The 23,764-nt window shown below is 33.6% G+C and overlaps 2 protein-coding genes across 5 annotated transcripts; both read right to left on the bottom strand.

Annotated features, from left to right (window-relative positions):
* Window positions 1–251: 251 nt before the first annotated feature.
* Window positions 252–21,882, bottom strand: Atg2 (Autophagy-related 2). Of its 3 annotated transcripts, none has more exons than XM_089706683.1 (38): window positions 21,606–21,882; window positions 20,830–20,998; window positions 19,669–19,809; window positions 19,404–19,506; window positions 18,682–19,263; window positions 17,467–17,615; window positions 16,984–17,136; window positions 16,602–16,687; window positions 16,208–16,389; window positions 15,692–15,864; window positions 15,353–15,473; window positions 14,944–15,108; window positions 14,334–14,508; window positions 14,000–14,103; window positions 13,464–13,669; window positions 13,237–13,360; window positions 12,833–12,975; window positions 12,253–12,437; window positions 11,657–11,807; window positions 11,057–11,241; window positions 10,607–10,791; window positions 10,034–10,298; window positions 9,341–9,527; window positions 8,928–9,035; window positions 8,588–8,853; window positions 8,130–8,338; window positions 7,763–7,894; window positions 7,286–7,469; window positions 6,546–6,713; window positions 6,052–6,211; window positions 5,568–5,750; window positions 5,081–5,249; window positions 4,414–4,560; window positions 4,002–4,129; window positions 3,153–3,307; window positions 2,369–2,521; window positions 1,839–2,046; window positions 252–1,221 (listed from the first exon to the last, which is right to left on the bottom strand). In XM_089706683.1, the coding sequence occupies exons 1-38, from the start codon at window positions 21,768–21,770 to the stop codon at window positions 1,208–1,210; spliced, it is 6,483 nt and encodes a 2,160-aa protein (XP_089562809.1). In that variant the 5' UTR covers window positions 21,771–21,882; the 3' UTR covers window positions 252–1,207. The 3 variants fall into 3 exon arrangements, with proteins under 3 accessions (XP_089562809.1, XP_089562810.1, XP_089562808.1); XM_089706684.1 differs by having other exon boundaries at window positions 5,568–5,735; window positions 16,984–17,139; XM_089706682.1 differs by having other exon boundaries at window positions 16,984–17,139.
* A 742-nt stretch (window positions 21,883–22,624) lies between these two features.
* On the bottom strand, window positions 22,625–23,631 carry LOC149480584 (uncharacterized). Of its 2 annotated transcripts, XM_089706982.1 has the most exons (3): window positions 23,378–23,631; window positions 23,103–23,186; window positions 22,625–22,903 (listed from the first exon to the last, which is right to left on the bottom strand). In XM_089706982.1, exons 1-3 carry the CDS (start codon window positions 23,514–23,516, stop codon window positions 22,686–22,688), a joined length of 441 nt encoding a protein of 146 aa, XP_089563108.1. In that variant the 5' UTR covers window positions 23,517–23,631; the 3' UTR covers window positions 22,625–22,685. The 2 variants fall into 2 exon arrangements, with proteins under 2 accessions (XP_089563108.1, XP_089563109.1); XM_089706983.1 differs by lacking the exon at window positions 23,378–23,631 and having other exon boundaries at window positions 23,103–23,193.
* Window positions 23,632–23,764: the final 133 nt, after the last annotated feature.

A 23,764-nucleotide genomic window follows, 5' to 3' on the forward strand; every position in this document is an offset into this window, starting at 1 on the left:
ATAATTCGTAGAGTAATAATTATTATGAAAGCGTGTTTCTTTAATTTTTTAAACTATATTTATTTATAATATTCGAGCAAAATTAAATCCGAGGGTAATGTACTGACATCAACAAACGAAATTTTATAATTATTTTATTTATTTATTTTATACTATGGAATCTTATGGATGAATCTCATTACATCAATTGTTAAGGGTTTCATAATAAATAAATGAAAATGTATTAAATAAAACAACTTATATCACTTCTATCACTTTATTATTGTAGTTTAAATATAAAAAAATGAATACAGTGTTTACATTTATAACCATTAAAGAAACTATAATATACCTTTTCAAAGGTAGAAATAAAATTTGCCTCTAATATTTTTATTCTAAATATCACATAATAATTATAATGATAAAATATTGGTTACTGCCAGAATTCTAATAAACCACTTACATAAAATTAAAAATCAACACAAAACAGTTATTTTCAACAAATTTTATACATCTTGTAAGAAAACGTTCACACAATGTCATGGCACCTAGCGATCCTGATTTAGTTTAAGATATAAAAAATATTTACATATTTTATTATTTATTTAAAGATATCATTTACTAAATGCTCTAAAATGCTAGGTAAATATTCAAGCACCTTTCTTATTTACAAGTTTTGAAACTAAATAGTAGTTGAGCCCTATTAACATTGACAGATTGAGGCGAGGTAAAATCAAAAGGGTAAAAAATTCCTTATAAACTTGACGTAAAAAACAGCCCTTAGTTATTTTTTTTGCTACAGGCTTACATAGACACATTTGAAATTATATAAACATAGGTCTTAAATTTGATGAAATTATAACTGATTTCTTTAGAATGAAACAGGAATATGTGATATCTGGCCCTAAGTTCAATTTATATATTCTCCTCTGCTTTTTATTACTTCAATAGAAAGCATTACACAAAATATTGCTTTTGAAGGACAACTGACCTGCAGTTTTCCAATTCATATTTTCAGATCTATAATAAGATAGACTAGGCTCAATGCTTTATCTTACTATACAATATAAAAATATAACATTGAAACAAATGATTATAATTTTTGAAAATGTTATTCCCTTGACAATTGTCTTTTGTGTAAATTTGTTTGGATACTAAAATGAACCGTCACCGTGGGAAGGATATGCATGGAGATCATTATATTAAGTAGGTTGCGAGCTTCTTATGACTAATCTGTTGTATCTGAAACAAAATAATTCGGTTACTTTTTATTTATTAAAGTGAAACTTTTATTACATCGTCTCAAACTTTTTGGTCTGTGTAGCGCATGTCGCGTGACGGTCGGCTGCCGAGTAGGTATAAAGCAATGTTCGGAAAGTTTCACTTTTACCGTGGTTTCATAAAACCACACAACATTTTTTTTTAACTAGTGGTATCTCTAGTTAAAAAATTATATTCGTGAGTGTGAAACACATGTGAAATATGTGAATTGTTGTGTAAAAGACTGATTCAGTATCAAATTCTTATTTTTAACATTCGTAGGAATGAGTGTTCCTGTCCGCGCAATATTAAAGCCCAAAATTATAAGTGTATGTTTCTGAGTCAAGTGTAGTGTTATTGACTTTCACTAAAGTGTACAACCAAATGCATATGCATATGGCTTCAGATGTGAAGAACAGACAGATAGTATTACTTTCTCATTTTTATCATTCGGAGTATGTCGTTGCAATGTCAAAGCCCAAAATTCTGTGTATGTTTCTGAGTAAAGTGTTATAGTTTTTCACTAAAGTGTACCACAAATTGCATTTAGTTTCGTATATTATATTTCGCTTCGCTTCGCTTCGCTTCGCTTCGCTCACCGTCCGCGTGGTTGCGGCGCCACTTGTCCGCGTGGTCGCGGCACGAGTCGGGCGCTAGTGCCGCTCGCACGCCCCCCAGCAGGTCGGCCGCGCCCGCAGCGGCTAGCGCGAGCGGAGTTACAGCCGCGCCGGGTAACTGTCGCAGTACTCCCGCACCACGCCCACGACGTGCTGCTGCAGCCATGCTCGCTGCTGTTTCCGCGAAACCCTAGTAACATACATGATTATAATTACTTAAAGCTCTCGATTTGTCACGATCAAACAAACCAATGTACATTATGTGTAAGTGTGTGTATTATTTTCTTTTTATTTTTTTCTCATTTCATCAGCTCACCTAAAACTTAAAACTTTTCCTACTACATATTTCGTGTTTTTAATTTCTTCCAGTGGTTTCCCCGCAAAGATCACTGCTTAGTAATAAGGCTGCCAAATGTGCTACATAATAATAATTTTTTTCTTTTTTTTTCACCTATGTACAATAAAATGTAATAAAATAACAATACATATAATATAACTTCGTAAAAACCCACCTCTCTCACAGTAAGGTACGCGCTAGCCACCCCCTCCCGTATATCAGCGGGTTGCCGCGCGTGCTCCCGTCTCCGACGCCGCGAGCGCGCGCCCGCAGTCAGCGGCAATACTGGTGCCGGGGATAACATGTCGAACGCGGTTTCTGCTGTTGCCTGTAAATTAAATAAATATTTCAGGACAATTTTAACACACGGCACGATATGATCCCATCCCGGGTTATGGAAACCAGATGGCTGATAAACATACATAATATATTATTTAAATAAATACTTATATAGATAATTAACACCCAGACACAGCAAACATCTATGTTCATCACATAAATATTTGCCCTGGGTGGGAATGGAACCCACGACCTCTGGCTTGGAAGGCAGGGTCACTACTAACCAAGCCAACCGGTCAGTCTGGTCATATTTATTTATTTAACCATTTATTGTACCACACCATTGAACATTACAATGTACAGTATATATAGTTGTATAGATGCGACATGTATGTAGATTGTAGGAATTTTTCATAAGAAAGTATCAAAAATTTGGTATATCATCTTAAAATAAAAATGCACTGCTTTAGAATTGTGTCGTGCGTGACGGTGTATCGTGTTATTTAGCTATGTGTGTATACAATATGTTCGTGTGCATGTAATTGTGTCGACTTCGATATCCTGTGTACAAGCAGTGTAGGCGTTGTTGGTGTATGTACACCTGGGGATACATTGAGTGTGTGTGTATGTGTGACTGTGGCGTGGGGAGTGTGTGTGTGTTTGTGTGTGTGTGTGTTGACCTGCACGAGGTGCAGCAGGCGCGCGGTGATGTCGAGCGCGGCGACGGCGGTGCGCGCGGTGAAGGACGCGGCGCCGCGCCGCAGCCCGTGCACGAGCCGCCCGTCGCGCCGCCATTGTTCTACTGGCAGCCATACTAGGTCGCGGATGCCGGTTACTGTGAAGATAACATCATTACGCCGTTAGTACACCTACGCATTCGCGTTCGGCAGCGAATCTGTGCGAAACTACTGCGTAGCGAAATATCTGCGGAACGTTAGTACACAGCAATGTTTTCGCAACTTTTTCGCAATGCGTCTGTGTAATAGCCATTTCGCAGTTCCTTGCGAAATAATACTGACAAGGACGCAAATATTTCATCTATCTATGTGCTAGAGTGAGACATATCATATGCGAAATCCTGCCACACTACTGACAGATTTTTCGTTGTTTCGCTGCCGCACGCGAATGTGTCGGTGTACTAACGGCATTAATAATAGGTTTGACAAGCTCCGAATATTTTTGAGCTTATCTGGTAGTTAGACAGATAGGTGACGAATGCAATTGCACGCGCATGAATGCGTTATCAGTTTTGGACCGTACGTGCGTGACCGTGCGTGCGTCCTACAAATGGAGATTCTTACAAGAAACGTAACTTAAATTTCAAAATATGTTAAATAGGCAATTATCAAGTTGTGTCAACCGATGAATTAATTTAATGCGAAAATCAAAACTGTGTCAATTTAAAGGGACTTAGAAAACACATATGACAAATAATATTTTTATTGTTTATGTTTAATGTTATATTTGTGTATATGTTTTTATTAAATGCATTACATTTAACTAATATTTAATAGAATAGAGGTACTCACTAATTTGTAGTAAGGAATGCATAGGCCCAATACCGCTGAGGAGTCCTGGCAACTGATGGCGCTTTATGTCAGAGAGCCACTCGTGTAGCGCCCATTGAACTAACTTTTCTAAGCCCAGAAGACCCAACCTAAGGAAAAAATAAATGTGTGGTGTAAAATAAATGTAAATTGTTTGTAACTTTTTTTGTAACAAATACTTGTATGTGTATACGTGTTACTGCATTCTATTCAATCATCAAAATTTGATCAGTTTCGATGAGAACACAACTAAAATCTCCGATAAAATCTTACATAACGAGAAAATAAATTAACAAAGCATGAGGAAAATCTATATTTGTTTTTTATTAAATTTTTAGTTTCAATTCAGGGAAATAACCGAACCCTTTATACTCTTTTATTAAAATCTACTTACTTGTAGTCAAGTCGTTTGAGCGTGAGTTCGGAACAGTTGAGTTGTCCCAAACCCATGAGCAGACCGGCCACCGGCCCGGCAGACAAATCTACACGCTTGCCGACGTAGTCCAACCTTATTGGTACTTCGGGTGAAAATACTACGCGCCTGAAATTTTAATAAGATTATAGTTTTAAATTTCAAATTATTTACATAAATAAGTAAAAACCAAAGCTAAGCTTTCCAAACTGGTGGTTAATGGTAAAAATATCTTATGACGATTCAAAAGTGCTTCTAAAAGGAGTCTAACATTTATTTATTCAATAGGACTTCTTTAAGAAGCACTTTCGAATCGTCATTACATATTTTAACATTTACCACCGATTCCGAAGCAGTATCTATGGAGAAGAACCGACAAGAAACTCTATAGTTGCTCTTGAACGTCTAATTGAACAAAAAACGTTTGAGTTTGAGTACAAAAAAGCAACAGCAACACAAATTTGAAATAAAAAATATAGAGAATTGATTGTATTTTATCACATAATTTCAAGAACTATTTATTTATTTACATCTTTTTTCTAAGTATAGATTGATATAAATCTTCCATAGGTTTTTCGAATCATTTCGACATAGTTTGTGTCATGCTTTTAAGATGTTGATAAGTGATTCTTTTTTTAACAACAAATACCTGAAGTAAATAGGTGAATCATCCACGGGTTCAGTATCGGGCAGTTTAGTTGTTGTCTTCTCTTGACTAACAGCTAGGCGTTGAAAATCTTCCTCTAATTGTATCAGATTTTCAGACACAAGACGTTCTGCTTCATACGTCTCCATTAGCGGCTCATCATCACGGATTACTGCACATTTAGAATAATGTTGGATGATATAAAGATGAACTATGTCTTTTTAAATGTATTTATAAGAATAAAGTGTAAAAAATTAAGGACATATTTGATAGGTTTAAAACTATTACAAAGCTGTTCATAAAATGCCTGCATTTTCAGCAAAACTGCTATTTTATAAACTTTCATCTTTTTATCGCTCTTATGAATCGGAAAACAAAACTTGTAAATTACCATAAAGTGTTGGTGTGTATGTCAAAATGACGTTATATTTTCACAATTATCGCCTACCTTTCAAGTGAGGGTAGCTTAAAAAATAAAGTGCTATAATACCTGTTTCATTAAGCGAGAGGCAATCCGCGTCCCCAAGCGAAGTAGGCGTGGGCGGGGGGTCACGCAAATGGCTCGCGATGCTCATGACGGGCGGCCGGTGCGTGGGAGTCGTTTGACGAGACCCTCCCGAACCGCCTGTACCTCCCGATTCCGTTGTTGTTGCCCCCACTATGGATTCCTCTTCTGTATTAGTAATTAGTTGTTTAATTACGGGTGTGCAATAACAATCTTTTTATCTTATTTCGTTAGATATAAAAGTAAAAATGCGTTTAGAAAATACCAATTTTGCAACAGAAACGAAATAATCAAGAAAAAATATCTAAAAGGATATTCTATAAAGATCTTTGAAAAAATACCAGAATAGAGCTGTGTGCTCTTATTAAATAGAAATTTTGCTAGCCGATGCAATTGGAACTCATTTTCAATTTTTTGACAAAACAAAGTCTACATCATTCTTAAATAAAAAAATATGCATTTATCTCACCACTAGATTCATCAGTGCCTAGCTTGGAGAAGAACCCAACTAGAAAAGCTAACGTATCTTGATCCAGATTGAACCTGAGCGGCAACAATGATACTTTGAGGCAGCACTCTTGTGCTGGTAAAGCGGCATCCGCTCTGAGATGTACAGCTTTCACTACTAACTGTAATAAATAATAAAATATTTTGAAAGATATTACTAGATAAAGATATTAGTGACTAGACTTAAAGTAACGATTTCTTGAGAATTCACCATGTTCATGTTTGGGATTATGTCAAGTGATTATAAAAATTTCAGTAATTTCAAGTAACATTTGGGATCTAAAGTAAATTGCAGATTAAAGATGTTTTTATTTATCTGTAAATTATTTCGTATTTAAATAATAAATATATCATACTCAATACGGGATACCAAATTAAATTCTGTTACTGGAAGTGGCGGAAAAAATTTAGCATTCTACAACGCGAAATACCAAATATAAATAAAAGTTATCTTACCATATGCGCATTCTTTCTCTCAGGTTCGTCCTTCAGCTTATATTGACTGAGAAGCTTATTGATGTCGCTGCAAACAAGCCGGTCCAGTACTTCTATCTTGGTGATTGCTAACGTTTGTCGAGACGCTTGTGTCCCTCCTGGCGGGTATACTTCGTGTTGGAATTTTACCTGAAGGATAAATATTTTTTTTACAGAAGGCAATTTTTTAAGCAACAAGTTAATGTTGGCTAGATATTTAAAAGGATATTTTTTTCAGAAAAGAAGAAGAATTTATATACATTTGTATGCTATTTATTCATATTCTGTCCTTCTCTTTGTTCTAATTGATGAAAGATCTTCGAAATTGTGAGCACAAGTGTTAACCCATAAACCAATCAACCTCTATATTTATATTTTTGGTCCTTCGAGCCGGATGCGGTGTAAAGGAGGCAGATCTCCACACACAATATGTTAACCCCATACTCGCAGGTCGGTCCACGCGACGGCAGCGGGCAATACGCACGCACTGACCGTTACCTTGACCAGTGGACAAACTACTTTTAATTTTACGGTATACCTTAATGAGACACAGTTTCACACAAGTATGGTGGTCACGCAGCGCCCCAACACGTGCTCTGGGGTCCGTACGAGCTACAGTTGCAGGTCGTACACGTTCACTACCCGCGGACCAGCTCACAACGCTACAGTCAATTAAGTAGGGTATCTAGTTGAATGAATCTATGGGATACAATATGGTATACCTTAGTGAGACATAGCTTCACACAAGTATGGTGGTCACGCAGCGCCCCACCACGTGCTCTGGGGTCCGTACGAGCTACGGTTGCGGGTCGTACACGTTCACTGCCCGCGGACCAGCTAACACCGCTACGCATAGCAGCTGCGACCGCCACGCTCTTTTCGTACGGTTCGTAGTCTTTGCTGCGTCTGTACCAGAATAATGGTATTTCCTTAATGATAAATAGATTTTAGATTTATCGCTGTAGGATTATAAAACAGTTTGATTATGAGATAGCAAACTGTTGAAATTTTGTGATCCGTAACATTTTATTACAATTTAATACATTATTATTCATTATTCGTATATATCAAAGTGCAACCGTTGAATTTTTTTGGTAGATATGACGGCCTAAAATTGTCAACAGTTCGAAGACTGTCCTTGATTGGCCGGTCGGCAGTTTTTAATAATTGAATCAATGTAAAGTTGAAGTAAGTCTTACTTTGCGGTAGGAGAACCCTGTCTCCTTGGATCGACCTCAATGCTCACAGTTTTCTTGGGGGTTGCAGTTGTCGGGCGGAAGTCATGTCCACCATACATATTCCATGTTAGGCTCATTTCGCACAGTGTGTATCTGAAAAATTGAGTTAGTGTATAATAACTTACTAATTCTAGAAATGTATTTTTAACAAAAAAATGTTTCAAGGACAAGATTGCAGACTCGGCGATAGATATTCATTAATTTTTAGTTTAAATGCTTTCGTGCTAAAAAGATAATATCATTCTTCAAGTGAAAAAAAAAATCTCCACCTATAAAATCACTATAAAATCTATCTATATAATATCTACTTTATATCTAAACCATTTACCTCAAAACAGGCAGCGGGAAACTCTTAGGCGCTTTAAGAACGTCCGACCTAGCCGCCGGTACTGTAAAATGGTTATCGACCATATACACTGGGCCCGGACCAATCCAGTTCACTACGGGCTCGTCCATTTCGTTATCGTGTGAGTACGCTTGCGTATCCACTATGCAGTATTCGTCATCCGTGTTGCTACCGTCTCCGCCGGATTTTACCTGAAAATGAGGATTCATTAAGTTATGTTTGTCTGGTTTAAACACGTGTAAGTTCGAGGATTGTTGGTGAGTGTGAATTTATGTAAGAAAAAAATGGGAGTATAATATGTGGAGAAATAGTACCAGTCAATTATGAAAATAAACGCTATGAAATATACAGCTGCAATATTGCTATAAATAAATGGCTGCAACTAAACAACAGATTCCCTACACATTTATAAAAAAAGGTAATTGCTCTAATTTTTTTACCTTTTTCCGCCTAGATTTTCGTGGTGACGCTTTTGGCGTGAGTGTAGGATCACCCAAATCTCTGGCCACTTGAATATTTGGTTTAGCTTCTTGCGCCTGTTCCACTATGTCTATGCTCTTACATTCTTGGTCTTCTATACCCTGTGTTTCCAACTCCGTGTCTGCGCATTCAGAAATCTGTTTCTGTTTCGTATTAGATTCATCTGGAAAGAAGAACACTTCAACTCCTTCTTTTTCCGTCGAACTGATCAATTCATCTTCTTCATCTATAAAAAAGTATTATTTTTAACATTTTTTTTTATTGTAAAATAAACTGTAAGAATTAGAAATTAGAGCTTACTTGTGTTATTTGGGCTTTCTTTCAAAGCCTCTGCCATAAGTTCATTAACTTGTTGAATTTCACTGGGCGAAAGTTCTCTAATTTCTTCCATTGGTCTGTCATCAAGACCTGCGGCAAATAGTACAATATTAATTAAAAATCAGTCATATTTATGTGCACGTGTTCATGTTTACTTACCACCAAGTTGCTTTTTATCGCAAATTTCATGAATATAAGTTATTTATCCACTTACCAACAAGCTGTTCGAGCTGATCAGAACATATACTAGTGTGTCTCGAGCGAATGTATGGCGGGTTCGAATCTGACGCTACGTAGGTCAGTAAACGGCACAGCGCTGACGCTGAATCTCAGCATGTGTACATGTTTACTTACCAAGTTGCTTTTTTTTGCAAATTATCTATTAAGCAACTTACCAACAAGCTGTTCGAGCTGATCAGAACATATACTAGTGTGTCTCGAGCGAATGTATGGCGGATTTGAATCTCCATCCGAAGCTACGTAAGTCAGTAAGCGGCACAGCGCTGACGCTGAATCCCAGCAAGTGTACATGTTCACCATGTTGTTGGATGCTGTGAGATCCACTTGGGGCTGGTCATTTGACTGTGAAAGTTGATGTTTTAGTATTGGTAATGCAAAATGTAGCAAGAAATGTTATTTAGTCCTGAAATTTAGTATTTTATTGGGTACAAATATCAAAGGACGAATAAATTTGACAAAATGAATATTTTAAGTTTGGAGCTGCAATCACTTAACAATTGATGAAGATTCATCAATAGTTATTCCTGCTTACGTGACATCTTTTATTTAACTAACATTATAAAAATTTCATTTCTAATTTGTATGTTTTTTCACTAACTGAAAGAGGACAATATTAAAGTGAAACTCTTATTACATCGTCTCAAACTTTTTGGTCTGTGTAGCGCATGTCGCCGACCGACACGCGACATGCGCTACACAAAGCAGTGTTCGGAACCGTTCGAACAGTTTCACTTTTACCGTGGTTTCATAAAACCACACAACATTTTTTTTGTTTATACCCCGGCTAAACAAGGCTAATCGAGATGAGGGCACAGGAATAGATACAATAAGAGTCAATAAAAACTTACCCCATTAGTTTTATCCGCCATTCTGAGGGACAGTTCAAATAGTCCAACATCTACCACACACACATAGTCTCTATGTATGTCTGGGTGTTTCTCATCATCTAGTGGTACAGGTGTATTTGGTTTCGCGTTGTTTACATAATATAGGAATAAGGTGCATTCTTGAGCTAAGAATCGAAGGTATGATGTGTTTGTTTCTGGTATAAGGTTGCTTGACACGCTGAAGTTTCCTAACGTTGCTACTGTTCGTATTGGTAGGTATAGAGGTCTGTAAAAAAATATGTATTTGACTATATTTTTATGATAATCGAAATCATTTTACCAAAAATAGACAGAGTTCATTCCAAATAGAAAATGTGACAGAAAACATTTAAACAATGTTGTGCGTCAATCGTGCACGTCATGCGTGCGTTTTCTTGTTTAAATTGCGAATTCAGTTTACATACTCCTTTACCTGCAAAAATATTTTCCTTTAAAGTAGCAATATGACCCTAATTAACGGGAAATTAGGTACAAATTCATAAAAATTCTGCCAGCCTATAAAATTTTCAAATTTAAACATCAATATAATAATACCTATAGTCCACAGCACAATCCCAGACATGTACATGCAGTTCTGACAGCACAGTAGATGGTGTGTATCCAGGAACAGGATAATCTAGGACGTCCAATATATCCATGAATTGATTCAACCATGCTATGCCTTTGTCGCCTCTGTGACGTAGAGTTGCTTGCTCTATGCCGAGCGCTATGCAAATTGTCTGTGGAAATTTAATAAATATAAATACTTGTCAGTTTGTTTGCTTAAGAATGCCAATTATTTTATTATTGTATTGAGTGAATAATAATATAACTAATTAACTAGATAAAATAAGATTACAGAATTAGATCAAATAAATATTTTCACAAATTACTTTCCAATTTCAAATGAAAATAGAGAAAAATATCTAAACAAATACGCACACTTTGTAAAAAAAAAATGTATATATTTTCGTAGAAATACAAGTAACAATATAATAATAATACCTTTAGCCCAGGTGTATCACTATTCGGTTCAGTCTTTAACGCCAATGTGAACATATCTTTTGGTTCCATTCTTTCCTTTATAAACACACCTTTATTCGAAGGATATATAGTTTTCTTGAGGTGGGATGGTAAAGCAGTGCCATGTAATCGTAAATTCGGTTTGATTGATGGAATTGTTAGAATAGCTGCAAAGATATTGTATAGTTAAAACACCATATATTTGCTTTGACTAAGTTCTGTTAACTTTTTTATTTCTAGAATCCATTCCCAGATGCAAAGTATCACCAACAGTATAAGTGTAAATACATTTTTAAAGAATAGAAAAATTTCGATCACGAGGCGGGATGAGAACACGCGTCTTGTGCCAGTCCGGGGCGACCCGTGATTCCGCCAGAGCAATCAAATTTATTCTTCTCTTTTGGTTTTATGTTTTATTCATTAAACAATTATATTAATAAAGCTCAAATGCTATAAAACTAAAATATTAGTATCAGTCTAGTTTATATACAGAATGCTATAAAGATAATTAATCATCATTCCTAATCTATAAAGACAAGAAAACATTTTAAAATGTATTTTTCTAAACTATAGAATACTCACGTTCATGATAAAGAGTCATCTTGCCGCCTCTCAAACACATTTGAGCGGTTTTAGCCCGTCCGTTGAGACCACTAACTTGGCACATTGATAACTTCTGCGCTTCAAGCACTAATTCTCCCATTTGACCGGGCACCACTTGTTTGTTACTATCCTGTTAATATGGTTGAAATTATTTAACATTACATTGGTTTACCAAATGTCATACAGAGAAGGGAAAGATACATAAAATAAAAGGCTGGATACATTAGAACCATGACATACTACAATAAAAATTAAACTCACACATTAAATGTCAGGGCGTTGTTTAATCTTACACATTAACTTATTCGGATAAGTGATAACATTACAAACTCAACCATTAACATATTTCGTCGAAATAGTGTTCAAAGTCTGCCTAAATCAAGGGTAGGCAGAGTTAAGCTTCGGACAATTTGTGCGTGATTTCGAGTCTAATTGTTCATTTATTGTACGCTGATACGTAAAATTTTCTATTTTTCCCTATCAATAATTTCTAGATTATAATGATTAAAATTATAAACAAAATTTTAATATAACAAAAAGAAAAGTATAGAAATAATAATGAGAATTTTTCTTACCCTAACAGGAGCGTATATACTGAGCAAGCCCTTGCCAACTTTCAGCGTCAGACAAAAGTTATGCGACTCGCTTTCCTTGTTCTCTGGCAATGGTTTCGTGTTGCCGTAATTTTTCCTTGCTTTGTGGTCGTACGTAGAGTAATATAAGTTCTCCTCTTCTGATGATGAACTGTCTGAATCTGAGTCTATTGATAGAATATTTATCATGTTAATAATAACGGATGGAGTTAATAAGTGGTTTAGTTATAAATATCGTGCCGAATACGTTTCAGTTCTTCAAAATTAGTAGAGATGTAGTTAATTAAAGTGTAAAAGACGACCTATATTATTTTTTTGTTAAAATTTTATGTGAAATCTTAACGTAGCAAATTTTTTGAGTCATTAGAAAAATTAATCTTTGTAACTCATGCTTTAAAAGTGTATCGCAAGTTTGAAACCAAAAAAAAAACACTTTTTTACTAATTTGATACAAATTTAACATTTTGTGAATAAATAAAAAAAAAAATGTTCGTTACTAATGTCTAACATGCATCACAAGCTTGAACCCGCCACAAAAGACTCAAGTATTTTTTCAACTCACCATATCCTTTACAAACGCCAAATGCTGGGTATATCGGTCCGCAGATGTGCGGCGTGATATCAAACGGTTCTGTTACTCGCGGTTCCCATAGCAACAGGTCTGAGTTGATTCGGTTGTAAATTATCTCGTATAGCTGTTTCGATCTGTTCATAAAATTTTTGAGTTGAGTTTATTTTTATTTGAGGATTCCATAGGTCTGATTTCTGAATGTAATTATGTAATGTGCACTTGCATGTTTGTATATTTACCTCGAGACTATTCAATATACATACTATTTTTTTAATTTAATTAATTTAAGAGAGCCAGCCGGGCTTTTGACATATTTTAAATTGGTACAGATGTGAAGCCTGAATATTACATGTTTAAATATCTGCATAAACAATAATAAAGTGTGATATACTTACTCAAGTTGTAAGCTAAGTATAGGTAAGTTGAAGTCGAGATGAATTGACGAGATTTCGACTGAACTGTTTGTAAATTCGGCCATTTCTTCGTCCGTACCAGGGACGATCAATTCTTCCTCTTGTCCTAATGAATAAAGGGTAATTTTGATTAAAAAAAAATTAAGTCATTTAGTGCGCATTTTAATCAATATTTTATATTAATTATTTAATTATTTACAAAATATTACCTTTCGTCTGTGTTTCATGTTTGCCAATACCCTGATGCGCCATTTTCTTACCACTAAATGGGCTAGGGAGTGTGCTTCGTAGGTTATTCATTATATACATCGAAGTAGTCATGGGGTTGGTTGCTTTTGGTTCGAAGTTAAATTCGTCTGCAAGAGAATCGAACGGGCCCTTGCTTGTTTCCCGTGGTTGGAATGTTATAGATATCCTGGAAATAATAATTACTACTTTAGAAAAGTCTAAGAAGTCGATATCTTCGGTGCTGTACAAAATTTTACAACAGTATGTTACATAATATCCAAGGATTGTCTTTTTGAACGTAGCTGAGTTGAGCAAAACCTTGGTAGTTTTTTCTTAGTTAACTATATTTTTTAAAGTATCTATAAACGTTTTGGAGCGTATGCAAAATGTGTATTTATTACCCTTATTTTAAGGTTATCTGAAACTTGACTTTAATATAAAATTCCATTGTAATTAAATTAAAAACAGTTAAAATATTTAGCTGTGTTTTCTTCAAGAAAATACTATATGTACTCACATAGGAAGAGGAGTAGTTGTGTTTCCTTTAAGTATATCGCCTTCAAACGACGAGTCATCCATTGTAGTTTGAGCCATGTGAGTTGCTGGTAAATGTTCATTTTCCTAGAAAACAGCATTAAAAATTAAACATATAAATTAGACTTAAAATTAGTAGTGCTATACAACATTCGGCTGTACTTTACATATACGCAATTTATTTTTCTTTAGGCGCGTTAAGAGTAAAATTTCAAGGTTGCGTCATGGCAATACCGTCACGTCATGGAGTAAGACGACGATTTTAAGTTTTACTTCTAACACGTGTGCTCGTTACACACGTTCTTTTTTTTACTTACATGATAATACAAATCCAGAGTCGTAGCTTTAACCGTTACTGTGGTTGGTAGAGGTCGAGTTGCCGGCACTTGCTGGCAAGAGATAGTCGCGTTTTGGAACTTGAAGACAAGGTAGTCGTTGCGCACACGTCGAATGTCGCGGTTTATGCCTGGACGCAGGTCTGCTATTGGGAACCTGGATGATTTTGTATTATTATGGTGTTAGATTTTTTATTTTAATGGGTAGTGAGTGACTTGCTATTAACCTTTCCCAAGCGGGATGTAAGGACCCAATAATATACATGATAATATTATGTTATCATTTTCAATTAATAATATGTTTGTAGGGTGAACTACTTATATAATATAATCTGAGTGGCGCAGAAATTTATTTTTATAGACAAATTGAGATAGGAATGAACGATAGAATAGTCACAAACCACATAAACCACTAATAGGATGAAAGATACAATTAAACAAGAAATATTCTAAGTTGCAAAAGAAGTAGTGATTTCTTTTGCAACTTAGAATATTTCTTCATTCAGTAAAATAATTTTAGAGTGAATTAAATTACTGCCTGTCATTTTACCAATAAAAAATACATTGAATAATCATAATTACTAAACTGTACCTCAAAACAGCGTTCAAATTAGGACAATGTAATGTAAAGTTAAAATGATTCTGCGGCTGACTCTGCGCAGGCGCACTCGCCATGTTGTTTGTCGGGAAAAAGGTCGCTGACATTCGCTCTATTAGTGTCAACTCTACGTCTATGTGGAATGGGGTACATTTCAAGCTGAAACAAAATAATAATTAATAGAAATAGAATAAACAGAAAGAGAGAGAGAAAGAGAGAGATAGAGACAGAGCGGGTGACCTTAATTCTTTAAGATTTAAAAAAATGCACATTTAGTTATAATATGTGCATAATGTTTTATCGTAATAGTAAAGGATTATTTTAAGGACATAAAAAAATAACTCTATAGAAACTTTGAGTTAAAATTACATATGTATTATGATTTGTCATTCTTGATACTTACACAACATCAGTAGTAGGATAAACGAGTTTCTTTTCACCGCCTATCCTCATGTATTTGGATGTTTGTTTGAAGTTCATTCTTAAATTCGACTTTGGTGGTGCCATAATAGATTCATCCTCTTCTGAAATAATAATAAATAATAAAATTAACATTCACATATAAAATGTAACCGTCTTAACTAGAAGAGACAATGATAAAAAAGTATGGCACAATCATAAGAGGCGTGTCATGGAATCGCGTAAAAATACATATGTACCTTCTTTCATTCAAATAAATTTTGAGACTATTAATAATACAACCAATTAATATTACAAACTAATATTAAAACAAAAAAGTTACCATTATCAAAATATATCAAATCGTAGCTCTGTCTCTGAACCTCTTCATCCTCAGGATGAATGTATAAGCATTCTCGCACTAAAACATTCCTTACGGCAGCTTCGCACATAGTCTGGCTGCCGTGTGACGTCACTTTCTCACTACCGTCCAAACTTATTTCTGATGCTAGTAACCTGAAAAAATATTTATATGGTTATTGGTAAAGTATTTGAGAAACATTCAATTGGTATCAACTTGTACATTGATCTGCGGTATCCAAAAATCGCTTTCGTGGAATAATATGAATATTTGTTATATTGCACGACTCATGATGCGAAGCATCAGAGAGTGCTTTACGATCGAAAAATTTTTTTCGCCTCATTTTTACAGCTATTATTTATTTATTAAAGACAATGACAAAAATATGACTATATATATTATCATACAAAAAAAAAATTAGCAATCGATACAAATTCACACTAATCAATTTAATTACGTACTATAAATCTTTCAGGAAAATGCATGATTATTAAATACCTTAAATGATCCAAATCAGTAGCAATATCTAAAGATTCGTTGATGGTGTTCAAATCTTTTCTTTCGTCCATTTTAGTGAATGTTTCGATGCGAGCGAAAAATTCAGTGCTAACTTGTTGCAACTTAGTTGCGGAAGAATTTGATATACAAGTAATTCCCATTGGTGTTGGTATAAGGATATCCTGAAATAAAATATTAAAATAAATAAGAGAAAATATTTACTTTGTATTATTCATTCAAAATGATCTTGAATATTGGCTGATCTACAATGCATTGATTGTTTTAAAAAATTGAATATCGAGGGTATCATCACATGTTCGAAAATTCATATTTAAAATTAGGTGCAAGGCTTAAATTTTATTTGAAATATATGCAACAGCAATGTTTTAATTACCTTATGTAAGAGTACACAGGAAATAGACGCTATTCGAAGACTGACGTGGGACACCTCAGCTGTGGGGTCACCGTCTATGTGTGGAACTGTAAATTTTTTAGTTGCATAAATATTTGTAAATATAATTAAAGTATTGGTTGAAAAGTGTATACAAATTACAGATAGATTGCTAATAGTAAAGATTTGAGTATAAATTTATAAACAAAACATTTAGGTCTATTAATTAATTTGGTTGCTTTGAATATAGCATGATAGAATATCTTACCTGAGTACTATAATATATCTACTACGCAGTTGGCGTAGTTTCGGTCGAGTATGAAGATAAATATTAAATAATCTGTTTCCGATTCATTTTTATTGAATAAACAAAGTATAATTGTACCTTTTTTATTTCTCTTGATCCTTGGTTGGGCCGTAGGTATGTTTAAACTGGACGTCATACTAGTGCTCATAGAACTAACTGACGAGTTGAAACTCTCCGACATTTGAGCGTCTGACGACATTGGATGGAACCTCTCACTGTCCATCTCACTCTCTTCTAAAGCAATATTATTTATTAATTAACATTACAGAACTTACAAAGTAGGTACTTATTTCAAATATTGCAGGGTAGCGTTAAAAATATTGATTGCTCTGGAACTATATGTACAAAATAAAAATCGAGAAAATTAAAAATTCTGATTTATCATGTATGACAGTAACCTGCAGTAACCACATGGGGAATTTTATGGGTAACTTTTTCAACGTAAGAGGGAATAACAACAGTTTCTATAAACAAATTTTAAAATTGAGGACTTAATTTTCTCCAGAAAGTTTTACTACAGAATCAAACCAATCTGTTAACTAAGATATCCGTAATATTTACCTATACTTGGCCCTGACCAGCCATGCATAGTGGTAGGTTTGGCTCTTTTCTCCAAATTCCCAAGTAACTGCGCTTCTATTAGTTGAAAATCTGCTTGAGTCATTGGTTTGCATTGGACATTTACTCCACTGGGTCGAATGGGTATATTGCTAAAATCATAATGTGGATTGAATTTAAAAATCAATTGTCGTAAAGAAAAAATTTCTAAAAGCTTCTATATAAAATTTATATTTAAAGTTACAACATATAATAAACAAATATGTTATTTCGGAACCTATGGTGCGTGAGTCCGACTCGCACTTGGCCGGTTTTTGTTAATATAAAATATCAAGATGTTAATATTATTACAGATTAATCTATCTATCTATACATATAATAAATCTGTAGAAGGGTCAATTCTGTACATTGAAGATATTGAAAAAATAACTAGCAGGGGGTGTTACTGGATCGATACCAAACCCAAATATGTGATTAAAAAAATTTTTGTCTGTCTGTCTGTATGTGAAGACATCACGTGAAAACTAACGGTTCGATTTCGATGAAACTTGGTATAATTATACCTTATTATCCTGGGCGTAAAATAGGATACTTTTTATCCTAGAAAAATACGTAGAAAAAAAATTAATCTTAATTTTTCAGTTTTATCCATAGACGTTGTTCTGTAGATCCGCGAACACACGTTGCGTATTATTATAAACCTAGCCGTATTTGGGTCCAATAGATATTTATAAGATGTCATTGTCAGAGTTATTCAAAATGGAGAAATAAACCATCCACGCGAAGACCGACATCCGCGCGGACGGAGTCGCGGGCGGAAGCTAGTATAACATAAATTTCTAGTCATAGCTTGTATGTAAACTATATTTTAATAACACAACAGAAACATGTTTAATATAATATAATATTGACATAATATTAAAATTATTATCTATTGTTTGAATGCAGTTGATAAAACAAAGTTGTATATTTGTGTTTCAAAACAATGATTTATCATGGAAAATCTATCTATTATCATTTACCTCCAGATAATATAGATAAACTGTTCTTCTCACATAAAGCACGTTTTTGAAATGAATGTACATACCTATTTAAAACATATTTTTTTTTGTTCAGCTAATTATTATTAAAAAAATACTTGCAAAGTTATGATATCCCATGAAAAATACATAAGTATTAAAAATTTATGTACTTATAAAATTTACTAATAAAAAATACCTTGTATCTTCTAAATCTGGTTGATTCAATGCATCACAGAGTTCCATAATAGTGTGCAACTGTCTTGGAGTCATAAAAATAAGAAAAGACCCCAACAGTACTTTCACCTCCACCTTTGGGCCTTCTATTTCTTCAGAATGTTTGAGTTTTAAGTTTAGTTCCTGATGGCCAGTTAATTTAGCAAATAGTATGGGATCAGGTTGGCTTGCCTTCTCTTCTGGCGTATTTTCTCTTGTAGAATCAGGATGTCTATCTTCAATTATGTCCCTTATAGGATCAGAATCTATTGTGGATATCACACTTCTAGCTTCATAGAAAACATCAGATAATGTGCTTTGATAGTTCGCATCTGGTGTCTCAGCAGTGCCTTCAGATTTATCTGCTTGAGATGATGCAGATTTTTCCATGATCAAACTTGGGGCCATTGTCCGAAGTTTGGAAGGAAACTCGTCTATATAAAATGTTATTCCTGAGAATTTAATTTTCTTATTTGTATATGTGGACACTACATATGTTTTGTTCTTTTCAGTATCTGATGATTCAGGTACAGATTCCGATCCAGCCTCATCAAAGTAGTCAATGCTAGAGTGGAAGAAAACAAAACATCAATAAGGAATTTCTACATTATTATACATACAGCAAATATTTATGCATACATACATGTATACATCTTAGGTTTTTGCCTTCTTCAATTAAACATATAAAAATTAATAATTACTTACTTTTTAATATGAGCTTCCAGAGCTATGCCTCTTGTACCATTTTTAGGTACATGTTCTATTCTAATCTTTGTGTTTACAAATTTTACTTTCACTCTGCTTAAAACTGAAATATGCATGCAAGTAAATTAATTATTATAAACACACTAATAAATTATAGCACCACATATTCTTAATTTTCTTTTTCTTGTCTATTTCTTGTAAAATGGAACAACAAAAATAGAAATATATGACATGATAGGTATTTTTTAATAAATATTCAACTCACTGGAATCAATAGCATGGGCAAACATTTCAATGCCTTCAACTGGGTTTGATTCTTGTGGTCCAGCCTCCTCACGGAGACATTCCGCTGCCAATTGCATTGATGAGGACATTGACGACCACATGGACTCCAACATGGATGACACTAGATAATTTCATGTGTGAAATGAAGATAAGTAAGTATATTTCACATTTGAAAAAATTTAAATTGTTTTTTTTTTAATTGTGTATTGATTAAACTCAAACTCAAACTCAAACATTTATTTATTCAATTAGACTTCTTCCAGAAGCACTTTTGAATCGTCATTACATTCTTTAAATTTACCACCGATTCGGAAAGCAGTATCTATGGAGAAGAACCGGCAAGAAACTCCATAGTTGCTCTTTTAAAGTCATGTCCATATACTATATAATTTTACATTACATGTTACTTACATCTAACTACATAATATTATATATTATCATAATATGCCAAAGAACTGTCCTGTTATTCTTACGCGACAACCCTCCATGGATTTTCATCTTCCATATATTCCTTAATGCTGTAGTAGGCTCTCTGAACTAATACATTTTTTAAATAAGTTTTAAATTTAACACTACTAAACTCTTTAATACTATGAGGAATTCTATTGTAAAAACGTATACCTTGGCCCATAAATGAATTTTTAACTTTAGCTAACCTATAAAATGGCATTTCAATTTTATTTCTATTCCTTGTGCCATAACAGTGTCTATCTCCTACTTTTGTGTGTAAGTCCGCGTTTTTGTGTACATGTAAAACATTATTAAATATATACTGTGATGGTACAGTGAGGATACCAATATTCTTAAAGAGATCTCTGAGTGAGTCCCGAGCACGTAAATTATATATAGAGCGTATGGCTCTTTTCTGTAATATAAATATAGTTTCTATATCTGCAGCCCTGCCCCATAGTAGAATTCCATAGGACATAATGCTATGAAAGTAACTAAAATAAACCAATCTAGCCGTATCTTCATCGGTGAGATGATGATGATTAATTAAATATTTTAAAGCATTATTGTATGTATTTCAAATTTACTAATAACTATATAACTATATAATTTGAAATACATTTTTTTTCATCAAACATATTTCAAAAACACTTGAAAGAAGGAACTTCATAAATGAGTAGATTACCCTTACCTGGCTCTGTCCGTACTTTTGGTTGAACAGTGAGCGAGAGCCCATTAATCTCAACAATTGAATCATCTTTGAGTAATGTTGACCACGGCACTGTCACAGTGATCTCTTGCATTTGCCCATCAACTATTTCCAGCGGCCAGTTTTGAGAATCACCCAATTCATTAAGCGCCTAGCAAATTAAATATATTAATTGGCAATCTTTATTATAATTAAAGTAAAGGCAACAGTTTTTAAGAAGTTTATGTTATCTCCTTTGAAAAGAGGCCATGCTAATTTTAACTATAAAATATAGTAAAAATTGACCTTGATTTGATTAATTTCAAGGTTTATGTTTAGGATAAATGTGGAATTATCATGTATTGGAACAGAAAATTATTTTTTGTCATTTGGAATAAAGTATATTAAGTAATGCTAATTTATTTTTATACTTGAAAAATAAATTACATACAGTCTTCAATAAAATTATGGAAAAAAAAAGCTGATATATAGCTTATCTATAAGAATTATATGTTTATCTTGTTATACTTGTAAGCCATTTCATTGTATTATTATTTTCTAAATATAAATCCGATTGAACATGATTTCCTTTGTTTCAAAACAAATTGGAAGACACGTGCTACGTTACTATGAATTAAGCGCACATAAAATTGGCAAGGACGAAAAGTGTAAACAATATATTGGTCGCAAACTGAAGTATTTTCAATGGTGTACTCGTAAACAAATAATTATTGGTCCCATATTATACATGTAAATAATCATAATGTGAGTATATTTACCTCACAGTCAAGGCTGACTTCAGAAACCGTCCCTGTTCCATTGTATAAATCGACACTCAGCTGATCTAAAGTAAGTTTTTCTTCAAGAAAGTTTCCAAGATACCTCTGGAGAAGGTATCGACAGGCTCTTTTTTTGATACTTTCGGACCATGGGTACCAAAACATCTTCACGGATTCAAGATCATTACACTTTTAATTTTTGCTTTTGTGCGTAATGACTATTGTGATTTGCGTGTGATTTGACTTCAGTCAGTACGTAAATAAACATTGATGTTGAATGCTGCCAGATTAATGACAGTAAATATTATGTAGGCTATAAAAAATAAGTAGAATAGTATTGCTATAAAAATAATTAGTACTTACTTACTTATAAAATACTTATATAGATAGTAATTTTGTAGATTAATTCGTATTTTATGACTATTGATTTATATTTAAGACAATTTTAAATTTTATTTTGAAGTATAGTAACTCTGCCAAGATATTCCATTTCACTGTCTTTTGTACATATTTTAATTTTAAAGTCATACGAACCTAAAATGGGATATAATTTTTATGGCTACATTCATTATATAATAAGAAAAATAATGCATATTTTGTTATATTTTTTATTTTTTATTGTTAGTTGAATTTTTTGTTTTGTTTAATATAACATTTTTATTTGTTGCCATGAAAAAAAAGGAAATTGGCGGGAATTTATCTTCATTTTGATGATCTGGCGGTAGTTTAAAAATGTTTTATTATGTGGCTAAGTTATGTGGAGTTAATAAAGAGAAGAAGAATCATCTGACTGTCTAGAACTGTGGTCTACAATTTGCGATCGCCGCCGGATAAGCTCTTTTTAAACTGGAAATCGGCGGCGGGCGGAGTACTCTATTGGGTGGAGTAATTTAAAAAGAGGAGAAAGAAGAAGGCCGGATCATGTGAGAGGTGACTATGATTACAAATTGAAAATGAAATTATAAATTGTAACCAAATAGATGTGTACGGGATAATGATAAGATATGGAACATTGTGCTAAGCTTTTCTTTATTCATTATCGACCCGCGTCTTTATTTCATATCAATAAAAATGAAAGTTTTAAGCAGTTAATGATCCTGTACTCGTTTCTAATGTTTCCACTGTGACGTTGTAGTCGCATGTAAAAATTGTTAACCTATAATAAGTTGGGCCCATGTTTGTTGCGTAGAACATAGTTGCCGTAAATTCTGGTGATCCCACCCCAGAGGTTGAGAAGGCCACGCAGTCCGTGTTGTTTATTATTAGAAATATATCCACTTGCGATACTTTTATATCATCTAAAAATATATTGGAAGATTAGATTTATGTGTTCGCTTATAAAAATACTCAGATGATGTTTTTTTGTATTTAAATATTTACTTACTGAATAATTAGTGCATGCATTGGAAGTACATTAATTATAATTGCTAGCTAACATATTCATATCTATCAAGTCTCAATCTTTACTATTGTGTGTTGAATGCTATAAAAACTTACTATTACTGCTTCGGTAATAAATATCCATTACTCTGTTTAACCTTACTGTTGGCCAAATTTTTTCTTCTTTGAAAAGTATACTATCTAAAAAATATAAATATAAAATACAGGTAGTTACTTAAATAAAAAAAAAATATGTAAAAGTGCATGGTTACATAATTTATATTATGATTTTTGCTTCATTTACTTTTACTAACAACCAGTCTCATAAACGAGGTCGAAGAGTTTGTTAAAAAGCACAAAGCAAACTAAATATTGAAATAGTAGGTACTTACTTTTACAAGACCCTAAAGTCATTAAGATTTTATAGTAAGGAAATCCGATCGCTTTGATTTTTCTTGTAAATCTTATTTGGAGCGTGTAATTAACAAAAATGCACAAATAAAGTAAAGGGAGCACAGAAGTTAAGTGCATATCGTATTGCTCTTTCGAGTCAACTTTCAATTACTTTAACGATTTTATGGCGACAACGTGCAAAAGAACCAAACAATTGCTTAGTTAGTTTAAAGCCTAGCACAACAAAGGTTATTACTAAATCGAAACAGGAGCATGAACGATGTTTGTATTCAAATCGTAATTTGAAGCCGTCGTTTATTGAAGTCCATTGTTTGCATTTCTGTTTTATGGCTTAGGTTAGGGGTAATCATAAAACAATTGTTATA

Source organism: Colias philodice, chromosome 18 (assembly GCF_061535455.1).
Source record: "Colias philodice isolate Cphi_HAF_F1 chromosome 18, ilColPhil1 Martin Lab GWU primary, whole genome shotgun sequence".
NCBI classification, from domain to species: domain Eukaryota; kingdom Metazoa; phylum Arthropoda; class Insecta; order Lepidoptera; family Pieridae; genus Colias; species Colias philodice.

What these genes read in the sequence shown, in the direction of transcription:
- LOC149480584 (XM_089706982.1), bottom strand. Translation starts at nt 23,516, where the DNA reads ATGCACTTAACTTCTGTGCTCCCTTTACTTTATTTGTGCATTTTTGTT. An exon ending in GACTTTAGGGTCTTGTAAAA is followed by an intron (nt 23,187 to 23,377) that starts GTAAGTACCTAC and finishes TATATTTTTTAG; the next exon opens with ATAGTATACTTTTCAAAGAA. An exon ending in TTATTACCGAAGCAGTAATA is followed by an intron (nt 22,904 to 23,102) that starts GTAAGTTTTTAT and finishes ATATATTTTTAG; the next exon opens with ATGATATAAAAGTATCGCAA.
- Atg2 (XM_089706682.1), bottom strand. Translation starts at nt 21,770, where the DNA reads ATGTTTTGGTACCCATGGTCCGAAAGTATCAAAAAAAGAGCCTGTCGA. An exon ending in GATTCACCTATTTACTTCAG is followed by an intron (nt 4,561 to 5,080) that starts GTATTTGTTGTT and finishes TTAAAATTTCAG; the next exon opens with GCGCGTAGTATTTTCACCCG. An exon ending in GCCTGCTGCACCTCGTGCAG is followed by an intron (nt 2,522 to 3,152) that starts GTCAACACACAC and finishes TTTAATTTACAG; the next exon opens with GCAACAGCAGAAACCGCGTT.